The following is a 12,297-nucleotide window of genomic DNA, read 5'->3' as shown; positions in this document are numbered from 1 at the left end:
GTAGGATTTCATGTAAGATTAAAAGCCTCCTCCTGTTTTAATGAAAGGATGAAAAGGACACTTGCTAAATATGTGTCATTGAAGTAAAGAATTAGCTACAGTTGAGGCCAGGCGCGGTGGCTCAACACCTGTAAATCCCAGCACTTTGGGAGGCCGAGGCAGGCAGGTCACTTGAACTCAGAAGTTCGACACCAGCCAGGCCAACTTGGTGAAATCCTATCTGTACTGAAAATACAGAAATTAGCCAGCTTGGTGGCAGGCATCTGTAATCCCAGCTACGCAGGAGGTTGAGGCAGGAAAATCGCTTGAACCCGGGAGGTGGAGGTTGCAGTGAGCCGAGATCACGCCATTGCACTCCAGCCTAGGCAACGAAAGCAAGACTGTCTGGAAAAAAAAAATCAGCTACAGTTGAGATTATTTGGGTTATTTCCAGTTACAAGTTCTGATACCATTAATAAAGATTTTACTTTTAAGGTAAAAGAAGCTTAACCAGTCTTTTAGTTAATAGCAGCCAAATCTGGCCAAGAGAACAATCTATCCCTCTGTTTGCAAGTTGCAGAGTCTGCCGTGTTCCTTCTACTCATAATCCAAACAGACTAAGCAGAGCTAAAGATGCAGACAAGGAGTAACCAAGTTCACAGTTCATCTGGCATGTTTTCCTGACACCACCTAAACTGGAGTTAAGTCGTCGTCTTTGGTGTTTGGAAGTCAGATATTTTCTGTTGAGTCGATGCCTGCCATAGTACCCATAACTCCCCGCTCCTGACATCCGTCACACTGTGATGCGCCTGGCAGCTTTCTAGTCCCTAAGCTCCTTGGGAGGGGTGTCCATTTTATCCTCAGTTCACCGAGCTCAGAGCTTGGTGTTTGTCTGGTACAGGTCATCATATGATTGTTGAATTTTTCAAATATACAGATTTTTCTTGAAACCTCTTGATCTCTCTGTGTTTGCGTCGGTCTCTTTCTGCCCCCTCCCTTCCTCTCCTTTCTTCTCCCTACTCCTGCAGTTGAAATTCTGACATTCCAAAAGCATTTCAGCTCCACCAAATAGGACTTGCACGTGTGACAAAACCCAAGACAGTTATTTTGAATGGAAACTTTTTGTACCCCTTCGGTAGAAGTTTATTTTGGGGTATTGTCTATGCATTTAGGTTTCGCTGCCTCCAGATTTATCTGGGTGGAGTAATATCACATAAGTGTGAACTACCTTCCTGTTTTGTTAAAAATGAGCAATTTCTCTTGATGATAGGAGGTCAGCTGAAGAGGTTGATGAGTATAACCTAGTTATCTTTTGAACTAAAATGTTTCTCAGAGAAGGAAATATCCTGTAATTTGGTTAGTCATCTTAATTGTTCATCTTCTAACATGTGTGAACATTATGAAGAAATTTTTTTAATGCATGAATAGTCCTGGTCTGTTAATGTGATCATTTTTCTCCATCACCCTAGTTGCTGGCCAGTGGGTGAATCAAAAAGTCCAAGGTCTTCCAGACTGTTTCATACAAATTTTGCTGGAAGAGTTGTAGCTATTAAAATTGCCACCCTGCAAAAGTCTGTCACAAGTCAGACAGGCAGACCGAATCAGAATGAGACATCACATTGCCAGGAAGCGCCCCATCCTGAGAGGGATTAGTAGGACATGTGTAGAAACACTTACACCTCCTCTCTCCCTAGTCCAGCCCCCTTTATCCCTGTCATACTGAAAGTTCCCTTCTCTTTCCACCCACCCCCCCCCTTCCCAAGCTTATACCCTTTTTTTTTTTTTTTTTTTTTTTGAGACAAGGTTTCTCTCTGTCACCCCAGCTAGAGTACAGTGGTGCAATCACAGCTCACTACAGGCCTGGACCTCCCAGGCTCAAGCAATCCTCCCACCTCCACCCCCTGAGTAGTTGGGACTACAGGTGCACACCACCATGCCAGGCTAATTGTTTAATATTTTGTAGAAACAGGGTCTCCGTGTACCCTCTAGGCTGGACTCAAACTCCGAGGCGCAAGGTATCCTCCCACCTTGGCTTCCTGGAGTGCTGAAATTACAGGTGTGAGCCACTGCACCCAGCCCACATCTTTTTATCTTAGACAAAGAAGTAGGTGGCCTTGTGGAAAGGTACTCCACATAGCCTTTAGGCAGGGTGCTTAAGTTACAGGAAGACTGATTGTCTAATTCTGTTACCTCCTTTACCTCTCCTTGCTTGGATCAACAAACTCATGACAGTCAGTCTTTCTAGGATTTATTTAAGAGGTTCTTGTTTATCACCAGGAAGGTACAAATTGACAGGGTGTGGTGGCTCATGCCTGCATTCTCAGCACTTTGGGAGGCTGAGGTGGGAGGATGCTTGAGCCTAGGAATTGGAGAATAGCCTGGGCATCATATCAAGACCCTCACCTCAATTTTTTACTAAAAAGGTAGAGAATGTATAAATTGTTGTAGACCCAGCCTGCTCTAGGGCCCTGAATGTATTACTTAGAACATTTAGAACAGAGCCCCCACATATAAGTCAGTTCCCCAAAATATGCTAGATACCATACTAAGAGCTGTGAGGAAGACAAATGAGAACTGGATATGGAGCCAGCTTCATTGCTTGTGGGTTAGTTTGGGAGGGGGCCAAGTCATAGCAGCACATGGTACGAAGTAGTGATAGACGAGATAATCACCATAAGGGGACTATATTATTGACAGTAATCCTCCATTAAATACTATAAGATTGAAGCAGAGAGAAAGGTGACCAGGGTGGTTGTAAGCTCTGAACTGAATTTTGAAAGATTTCAATAGACAAGGAAAAGTACAGACAAGTGACGGGGAGGAGTACAGTGTGTTTAGAGGTCGGTGAGTTGACTAGCTGACTGCACGACAGGGCTCATTTGGAGAAGCAGTGGGTGATCAGAGCAGATAGTTGGTATGGCCAAATTATGAAAACCGGAATGCCAGACTATATTGGCACTTGTAGAAGGATACTTAGGGCTTTTAACAGAAAATGGCAGTGGTTAACTTTGGGGCACTTAAGCCTTGTTGCCTGGACATTTGGTGGGTTCCCATCTCCTGACTCGCTGATGTTCCCCTTTCACACTGATCCCCACTTTGAGCAGCTACTTTTCAGAAAGGTGGCAGTTGGAAAGAAAGCAGTATTCATGGGGCACGACTCCTTCCTTCGTAGGCAGAGGGAAGTAGAAAGTAATGAATGATTTTTACCATGGAAAGTTGGAGTTTGGGGACTTTGTCCTCTTGCCTGTCTTTCCTTCCTCCCCCCCTCTTTTTTCTTCCTTTCCTTTAAAAACGTTTAAAAGGTGGTAAGTCAGAACCTCTTACCATTCCATCACCAGGGGTCAGGAGGTGTACTTGACTAACAAATACCCTTTGTTTTTCCTTTGTGTTTTTTTTTTTTTTTTTTTTTTTTTTTTTTTTTTTTTTTTTTTTAATGGAGTCACTCTGTCACCCAGGCTGGAGTGCAATGGCATGATCTCGGTTCACTGCAGCCTCTGCCTCCTGGCTTCAAGCGATTCTTCTGCCTCAGCCTCCTGAGTAGCTGGGATTACAGGCATGCACCACCACACCCAGCAAATTTTTTATATTTTTAGTAGAGACGGGGTTTCACCATGTTGGCCAGGCTGATCTCAAACTCCTGACCTCAGGTGATCCACTCGCCTCAGCCTCCCAAAGTGCTGGGATTACAGGCGTGAGGCACCGCGCCCGGCCAGGAGAGTTTTAAAACTTCATAAATGCGTTTCATTTCTTCTCAACTTTCTGGTTGTTAAAAGTCAAGTACCTGTCACCTGGCCTGGTTGGCGAAGATGCTTTTCAGATTTTTATTGAGCCGTGGCCTTGCTGTAGTTGCAGTCATTCCAAATGGATACTGATCTGCTCGGCAAATGTGAGAACTGTTCTCTCTGTGTTCCTGGGTGAGCAATTCAAGCTCTCTGTGGGACTGGGAACCTTAATTATTGAACAACCTTTGCTGCTTGTCTCATCACTAAAATTCTTAATAGTTTATCTGCACTGTGGGTGTTTTTCATGATTTGGCACACAGCATAGCAGGCAGCATTGCCAAGATGTTTTTCATGTTGCAGAAAAACTGTAACAGATGGAGGTGGTGATTGTAAAGCACTTAAAGTGTTAGTAATGAATCACTATAGCTTGAAACTGAGTCAGTTAGCCATACTAAGGGAAGTTGAAGAGCATTCTAATAGCTTCTAATAAAATATGTAATCAGGCACCTGAAGAGAACTGACTTTGAGTGGCTTCCCAGTACTGTTACCCCCGCCAGGGCCCTTAGAATTTGTTCCTAAGGGTTAAAGTCTTTTAAAAGCATGCGTGCGTGTGTGTTTTCTCTTTTCTAGGAATTTGAAATTATGTAGTAGATACTACTAGAATTCTTGAAATTTCAAGTCATAGCAGAATTTCAGTATTGCTCCTTTGGGATTGACTGAGTGATACTCAGGAGTTAGAGTAGTTTTACCTGGGTGCTTTGAAGAACTGGGGACACCGCAGCACTGGCTTATGTTGAATTTCTGCACTGCAGGGACCAGCTATAAATAGTGTTTTTGGTTTTTTACATGTTAAGGGCTTGAAAATGTAATTCTTCCCATCTTTCATGCACAAATGCTCTCACACAAATTTCTTCACAGATTGATAAAACTTTGAATAATTTTTCCCTGAAGAAATGTTGAACTTTCTGCAAGCTGTTGCAACAGGAGCACGTGTTGAAAAGCTTGATGGGACCATAACTGTACAGCTTATTTCTTTTAAAAAAAATGATTTCTATTTTTTATTCATTTTCAGATGACTGAATATGTTCAGGCTAGAAAATATCCCCTTATTTCAAAATGCAGCAATCTATAAACAAAATACTTGGCCATTTTTCTAAATGACACCTTTTTCTATGATTTGTATAGAAAATTAAATGCAAAGAACAGGCGCCGTGGCTCACGCCTGTAATTCCAAAACTTTGGGAGGCTGAGGCGGATGGATCCCTTGAGGTCAGGAGTTTGAGATCACCCTAGACAATATGGCGAAACTCTACTAAAAATACAAAAACATTAGCCTCATGTGGTAGCTGGCGCCTGTAATCCTAGCTACTTGGGAGGCTGAGGCACGAGAATCACTTGAACCCAGGAAGCAGAGATGGCAGTGAGATGGCGCCATTGCACTCCAGCCTGGGTAACAAGAGCAAAACTCTGTCTCAAAAAAAAAAAGAAAAGAAAAATTTATATATCATTATAGTTAAGTGAATTTTCACAAACAGAAAACACCCAGGTCAGGAAATGTGAGATAAACAGCACCTCCGGAGTTCCTTCATGTCCCCTTCCATTGACTTGTACATATATATATTTTTTGAAGTGAACATAAACTCAAGATTTTGTTGTCTTCATAATAAAACAAAAGATTACACTTAGAACTGGATCACTTGGCCCTTTCTCTTCTTATCTTCTCCCAGTTCAAAACGCTTGCATCTTTTAATAGCCAGCATTCTCTTAGATCTGCAATTGGGCTCAACGCACTCAAGCCTTAGCACAGTCTTTGTGGTTTCAGCCTTTTTCCGGAAAATCAGCTTAGTCTGCCCACCATAGCCACTCTGCTTCCTGTCATAACGCCGCTTTCCCTGGGCATACAGAGAATCCTTGCCCCTCTTGTACTGTGTCACTTCGTGGGGTTGGTGCTTGCCACACTTCTTACAGAGAGTCCAACGAGTTGTAGGAACGTTGACCGTTTGCGTGAGTGTTGTCAGCACAGAAAGGACTTGTGTGTGTGTGTGTGTGTGTGTGTGTGTGTTGATAAATATATATATATGTATTTTTTTTTTTTTTTTCGAGACGGAGTCTCGCTCTGTCGCCCAGGCTGGAGTGCAGTGGCCGGGTTTCAGCTCCCTGCAAGCTCCGCCTCCCGGGTTTACGCCATTCTCCTGCCTCAGCCTCCCGAGTAGCTGGGACTACAGGCACCCGCCACCTCGCCCGGCTAGTTTTTTGTATTTTTTTAGTAGAGACGGGGTTTCACCAGGTTAGCCAGGATGGTCTTGATCTCCTGACCTCGTGATCCGCCCGTCTCAGCCTCCCAAAGTGCTGGGATTACAGGCTTGAGCCACCGCGCCCGGCCCAGGACTTGTATATTTTTAATTCCTCTGTAGAAAGCTCACCTCATTCCTCATCTCTTAAATTTCTTCCTGATTTGGGCTCTTAACATTATTTCAGTCTCTTGCAAAAAAAAAAAAAAAGAAACTCTCTTCACTGAAACTTGTCCCTTCCTCCTTTCATAATCTCATCCTCTTGATCAATCTGCTTCCGTTTAAACGCAAAGTGTCTGTGTGGCTACACAAGTCATAAACTGAGGAATATGGGGTTGGAATAGAAAATGCAGCTGTGGGTAATAGCTAAAAACACTGTCCTCTAGAGATTTTAACAGTGAAGAAACTTTTTTGTGAGGCTCACTCATGGAATTTGTGCAGAGGGAGGAATAAGCAAGTGAAGACACGTGATGGAGGCAGGCTTGCTCATGCTCGAGGAGTCTGAGTAGGCCTTCAAAAATTATTTGTGGCCAAGGCACGGTGGCGTCCTTTCTTAATCCCAGCACTTTGGGGGAGGCCAAGGGGGCAGATCCGACCTGAGGCCAGGAGTTCGCAGACACAGAACAACTAGAAGAAAAAAAAACCAAATACCATGAGTGAATCTATCTTATATATATGTGTCTCTACTAGAAAATACTAAACACGACAAAACTACTACAGACTAGCGCGCACTCACTGAGATCAGCAGCCACGCACACCACACCACATCGATCACAATACCCAGCTTCTCGTTGCGACACGCTATAGCAGCGAGACACTCGCAGCTCGCTTTGACACAACCCGCGCAGAGCGTGCGCCCCTATCGGTCTGCTGTGCAGCATATCGACGAGTCTATTGGCCGAGCGTCCACTACTGCTCGAGCTCTGAGAAAGTGTGCGCTCTGAACAGCAGCAAAGAGCCACGCCACTCGAATATATATATACAAATGAACACAAAAAAATTACATTTATTACAAAGAGCGAAGTGGCATATGAGATCTCATCATCTCTGTCTCATGCCCTATGTGCATGAAGCGCGGAGAAACGATACTATGAGCGACTCAAAGAAGCACAGCGCGAGAGAGTAGCATAATTTCTTTTCTGTAGAAGCCATAGTTCTATATGGTTGCGCAGACTAAGTCTGGAGATGTCGAGAGCGCGCGCGCGAATATATGCTAAGCGCCACGCATCAAGCACTGTGCTGGAAGCTTGAGGCCGTGAGCCCAATGCGTAGCTCTAAAGCCGTGGAATCTCTGACTCACGTCTAAGACAAGCATTGTCTCGCGCTAAGCGAGTCTTGAACTGGGAGCGATGCAATAACAGAGAAGAAGTCGGGAATCAAGCGGACCAGGAGCAGAGAGAACCTCGAGACTTCTATAGCTCGTGAATCATCTACAGTGAAGAGCCTCTCGTCATTCTATATAAGAAAAAGACACACAAAAAATCTCTTGAGGAGTTTATGCCTGCGCGCTGATTCAAAAAAGGTGGCGGGTGCCTGTAGCCCAGCTACCTCAAGAGCTGAGCAGGGAGAATGGCGTATATACTAAGAACCCTGCCTCAAGCGAAGGGCAAAGCTGTAGCAGTGAGCTCGCGAGATGCCAGGGAGACCTCTATCCTCGCGAGCGCGCGAGCCTGGAGCGGAGCTAGAGCGAGACTCCTAGTTCTTCTACAACAACTATATATACAAAAAAAAAAAAAAAATCTGGGAGTTGCCCTGGAGTTGTGTTTATTGGGGGAGGGGACACTTTTTAGGGAGATTTGCCTCTGTCTTGGTGAAGGTGACAAGAAGACAGTGTGGCTCTATGAACTCCTGGCAGGTAAATAGTTATCTTTTTCTGCAAAGTTATTGGTCACAAACCGAAAGTGTTCCTTTCTAATGATTACTTTGTTCTGGTTTGATATACAAATAGGTTACAAGCAGCTCTTTGTCAGTCTGACTGTCGTGTATCTTCCAAGAACAAGTGTATACAGTAAAAGTAGACATACCTCACCATTTCAGGAGTTAAGACATTTTCAAAAACTCCTCATAGCTGGTATGGTTGCACGCACCTGTAGTCCCAGCTACTCCAGTCTGAGCAACATAGTGAAACTCTGTCTCTGAAATGAAATAATAAATATTGTTTATAAGCCTATAGGGTTTTTATTATTACTATAGGATGATGCTTTATATCATTATTAGACCACATTTTCCTTCTAGACCTTATTTTTGGTAGATAACAGAATCCTGGCCTTAAATAATTTTTAAAGTAGCTCCTTTTCTCAAAGGCTATTCAGAGTTTTCTGTGCTGCCAGTACAGGGGCAGGTGGTGGTGGCCTGGCAGGATTGAAGCGTACTTTCCCTCCTCAAACTTGTCCTTGGTGTGTACTTTATAATTGTCTATCAATGCAGCACCATTGCTGGCCGCAGCGCAATGCAGTGTGTTTAAAATGAAGGTTTTAAAATTATGAGTGTATCTTGCATATATTGTTTTATCTCATTCCAGTCTTTAATGTGATTTAAGAGAAATGAAATGATGACGAGAAGAGTTTTCATCAATACTCTATCAGTGTGTGTGTGACTCTTGGAAACTTTGAATACGCTGGGATTTACTACTAGCTAATTTTTTTGAGAGTTTGCTACACATATTTATTAGTTCTTGCAGGATTTGCCACTTTATCCTAAGCATTGAAACCCAGTGTCTGGCACCTGCAGCCAGAGTTTGGCAAGCATAGCAGATAAGTACCAGCATTGCAAAGCTCTGCAGGGCATACCCTCTATTAAGAAAGAAATTAGCCTAGAGTAGTCATTAAGGCAGCCTGGCCAGTTGTTGATTATCTGTCATTCTTATCTACCCTTTCTATTGCATCTCACTTTGAATGGCAGTACACAGACAGCACTCACTTTAGAGCAATCCAGCTTCTAATTGGCTATGAGTACAGCATTGTTCAACATCTTGAATAAATCATTTTGTAAAGAATATTACCAGTTTCCTCTCAGAACTTTGTTAGGTGTGTAGATTACCACTGTACTAGCCAGCATTTTCCTGGGCCCACCATTTTGGGGTTGTGCGCACATTTCTGTTTTATCTTTTACCAACCTTATGCCTTCTGCCCTTTGCCTTTCATTGTAAGTCTAGAATTCATAGGGTGGCTCTCACACTGTACCTGATTCTGTTCTGCTCTGTATACACTAGCCCCCCCCTTACCTGCAGCTAGTTGCAGTCCAACGTATATGTAATATATTTTGGCCAAGCAGAGTGGCTCACACCTGTAATTTCAACACTTAGGTAAGCTGAGGCAGGAGGATACCTGAACCCAGGAGTTAAAGACCACCCTGGGCAACATGGCAAGTGCCTATAGTCCCAGGTACTCAGGAGGCTGAGATGGGAGGATCACTTGAACCCAGGAAATTGAGATGCCATGAGCCGTGATGGGGCCACTGTACTCCAGCCTGGGCAGCAGAGCAAGACCCTGACTCAAAAACAGAAAAAAAGATATTTTGAGAGAGAACACATTCACATAAATTTTTATTACAGTATATTGTTATCACTTTTCTTTTACACTTTTTAAATATAAAGACAGGGTTTCACTGTGTTGCCCAGGCTGGTCCCAAACTCCTGGGCTAAAGCAGTCTTCCCACCTTATCCTTCCAGACTGCCAGGATTAATTATAGGTAGGACTGGCATGGTGGCTCACACCTGTAATTCCAGCACTTTGGGAGGCTGAGGCAGGAGAATCCCTTGAGTACAGGAGTTCAAGACTAGCCTGGGCAAAATAAATAAATGTAAAAATCTAAAATATAATAATAAACTTATACGTATGTGTATAGTGTAGGAAAAAGCATAGCATATCTAGAGTCCTGTACTATCCATGGTTTCAGGCACCCACTGGAGGTCTTGAAACGTGTCCATCATGGTAAGGAGGACTGCTGTATTACTGTACGCATTATAGTGTCATGGCCTGGCCTATCTGCAATTCAAGAGGCAGCATTGGAGAGAACGGTCATTGGGAATATGAAAGTCTGGACGTGATGTTAGCTCTGTGGGGTCACTACCTCATAACCTGGGGTGGCCATTGGTCTGTTTTTTTTACATCTGTAGAATGTAGTGGTTCAGTTACAGGATTTCCAAGGCGTTTGCCTGAATTGTGCTGGTTGATATACTTTCAGCACTATCTGACTTTAATACAGTGTGGCATTTGGGATATTGAACTGAGTAGGATTTGCCATGCTTTTTCCTTCAAATAATTGTCCCGTACGAGGGCATGTGGTTGTCCTCAGAAGCAGCAGTGTTCTGGAGCTGTTTGGTGGTGACCCATACTTGCAGTAACCTAGAGAAGCCATGAGGGGATCAGGACTCTATCACTGTAGATTCTGGAGGTCGGTTGGAAGATCTCTAGAGGAGTCTAATAAAAGGTTCTGTAGATGCTCAGTTCTACTGTGTCACCTGGCTCTCCCAGAGAGCAGACTTTGTCTTTGTCAGGCTCCCTTAGTCTCCTTTGTGTTTGCCGTTTTCCAGAACCTCCTCTCCAGGTTTCTCTCTTAGAAAAAACAAACAAAACAAAAAAACTGGCTGGGCACAGTGGCTCACACCTGTAATCCCAGCAATTTGAAAGGCCAAGGTGGGCAGATCACCTGAGGCCAGGAGTTCAAGACCAGCCTGGCCAACATGGTGAAACCCCGTCTCTACTAAAAATACAAAAATTAGCTGGGCAATGTGGCATGCACCTGTAATCCCAGCTACTCGGGAGGCTGTGGCAGGAGAATCACCTGAACCCAGGAGGTAGAGGTTGCAGTGAGCCGAGATCGCACCACTGCGCTTCAACCTGGGCGAGAGAGCGAGACTCCGTCTGAAAAAACAAAAAAAAAGGAAAGAAAACTAACTCTTGCCATTCTTCTTTCTCCTTCCTTACTGAGGGTTTCATTGCAGATGTTTGGGAGCCTGACTTTTCATTTTCAGTGATAATTTCTGTTTCATTTTAACCGAGTTTAACATAATGCCGGTTGTTTGAAGTTACAAGGAGTCTCATATCTGTATAACTGATAATACTTTGAATGAAAGCGTTCACAAACCTAAAAGACAGCATAATTGTAACTACCTTTTTAAAAGGAAAAGGAAATGATTGGGGTTTTTTGTTGTCTTATTTCTTTTCAGGTTTTGAACGAAGAATGTGATCAGAACTGGTACAAGGCAGAGCTTAATGGAAAAGACGGCTTCATTCCCAAGAACTACATAGAAATGAAACCACATCCGTAAGTTGAGTTCCATTAGTCTTGCAAGGGTTGGACCCACCTCCTTGTTTCAAACATTCTTTTTAAAACTGAGATCACTGGGATGGATGTCATACTTTTTATTCACGTTTCTAGGGAATTAACAAAGGATATTGATTGTGCATGTTAACAGTATATAATAATATATAATAGTCAATAATATTATATGTTTTAGATTGATAATGTCAATTTAAAGCTTTCAGTGATCTTCAAAAATAAAACAATAGTTGTGCGGGTCCGTAATTCTTTTTCTGTTCAACATGTCTCAGGGCCAGATGTGTTTCATAATTCTGCATTTTTTTGAGTTTTAGGAAAGGTACTTAGATGATTTTGTGTTTATATGTGCTAATCCTGTGTGACAGTATCTTAATATCTTTGTATCCCCAGAGCACAGTGCTTGGCATCTAATAGTTCTCAATACATGTTTATCCTAGTGTTCCTACTTACGAGAGAACAAAATATGCTGTCCTCAGGCTGCTGGGAGCAGTGAATATTTTTAATTTTTTTCAGAAGCTACCCCTGCCACGATTTTATTGATAACGCAACATAGTGGAACCCCAGGAGCCCCTGCAGACCACTGTCCTCCCATCCTCACCCACCCCTCATTCACGGGCCCTGCTGCTAGCACAGAAGCAGTTGTTGGCTTGCCTTGCAGGTGTGTCAGGGGAGCCGAGGCTTTCCACGCTCAGACTAGAATGCCATTGGACGTTGTCCGCTTGCTTTTACACCAGCTGGTGGCGGAGACTTTCAGGTAGCTTGTTGCATCTTGAGTGAGAGGGCCCCGTTGGATCACAGCACATCTCCCCAGGTCCTATATAAGTCACATAATATATGAACTTCTGTTTCCTTCAGTCGTCCTAAAAAGAAACTGTAGGTCAAGCTTTGGCTGAACTTTTTCTGTGAAGAGCCAGATAGCAAGTAATTTGGGCTTTGTGGGCCGCACACAGTCCTGTCAAATATTTCTCGTAAAAATTTTCTTTTAACAATCGAGTAGAAATTTTAAAACAGTCTTAGGGCCG

The 12,297-nt window shown here is 43.4% G+C and overlaps 2 protein-coding genes across 4 annotated transcripts in view; one reads left to right on the top strand and one right to left on the bottom strand.

Moving 5' to 3' along the window:
• Window positions 1-12,297, top strand: part of GRB2 (growth factor receptor bound protein 2) — an 88,602-nt gene that overhangs the window by 64,049 nt on the left and 12,256 nt on the right. For all 3 annotated transcript variants that reach the window (XM_017884863.1, XM_017884864.1, XM_017884865.1), the window contains exon 3: window positions 11,163-11,260. In XM_017884863.1, coding sequence (XP_017740352.1) covers window positions 11,163-11,260 — 98 coding nt within the window. The remainder of the gene's footprint in view (window positions 1-11,162; window positions 11,261-12,297) is intronic.
• LOC108537315 (60S ribosomal protein L36a-like) lies at window positions 5,258-6,873 on the bottom strand. Its single transcript, XM_017884584.1, has 2 exons — window positions 6,729-6,873; window positions 5,258-5,730 (listed from the first exon to the last, which is right to left on the bottom strand). The coding sequence occupies exons 1-2, from the start codon at window positions 6,871-6,873 to the stop codon at window positions 5,384-5,386; spliced, it is 492 nt and encodes a 163-aa protein (XP_017740073.1). The 3' UTR covers window positions 5,258-5,383.

This window comes from Rhinopithecus bieti, unplaced genomic scaffold, assembly GCF_001698545.2.
Source record: "Rhinopithecus bieti isolate Rb0 unplaced genomic scaffold, ASM169854v2 scaffold_13400, whole genome shotgun sequence".
In the NCBI taxonomy this organism is placed as follows: Eukaryota; Metazoa; Chordata; class Mammalia; order Primates; family Cercopithecidae; genus Rhinopithecus; species Rhinopithecus bieti.
The sequence above is the reverse complement of the archived record's forward strand: the minus strand, read 5'-3'. Positions and strand labels throughout refer to the sequence as shown.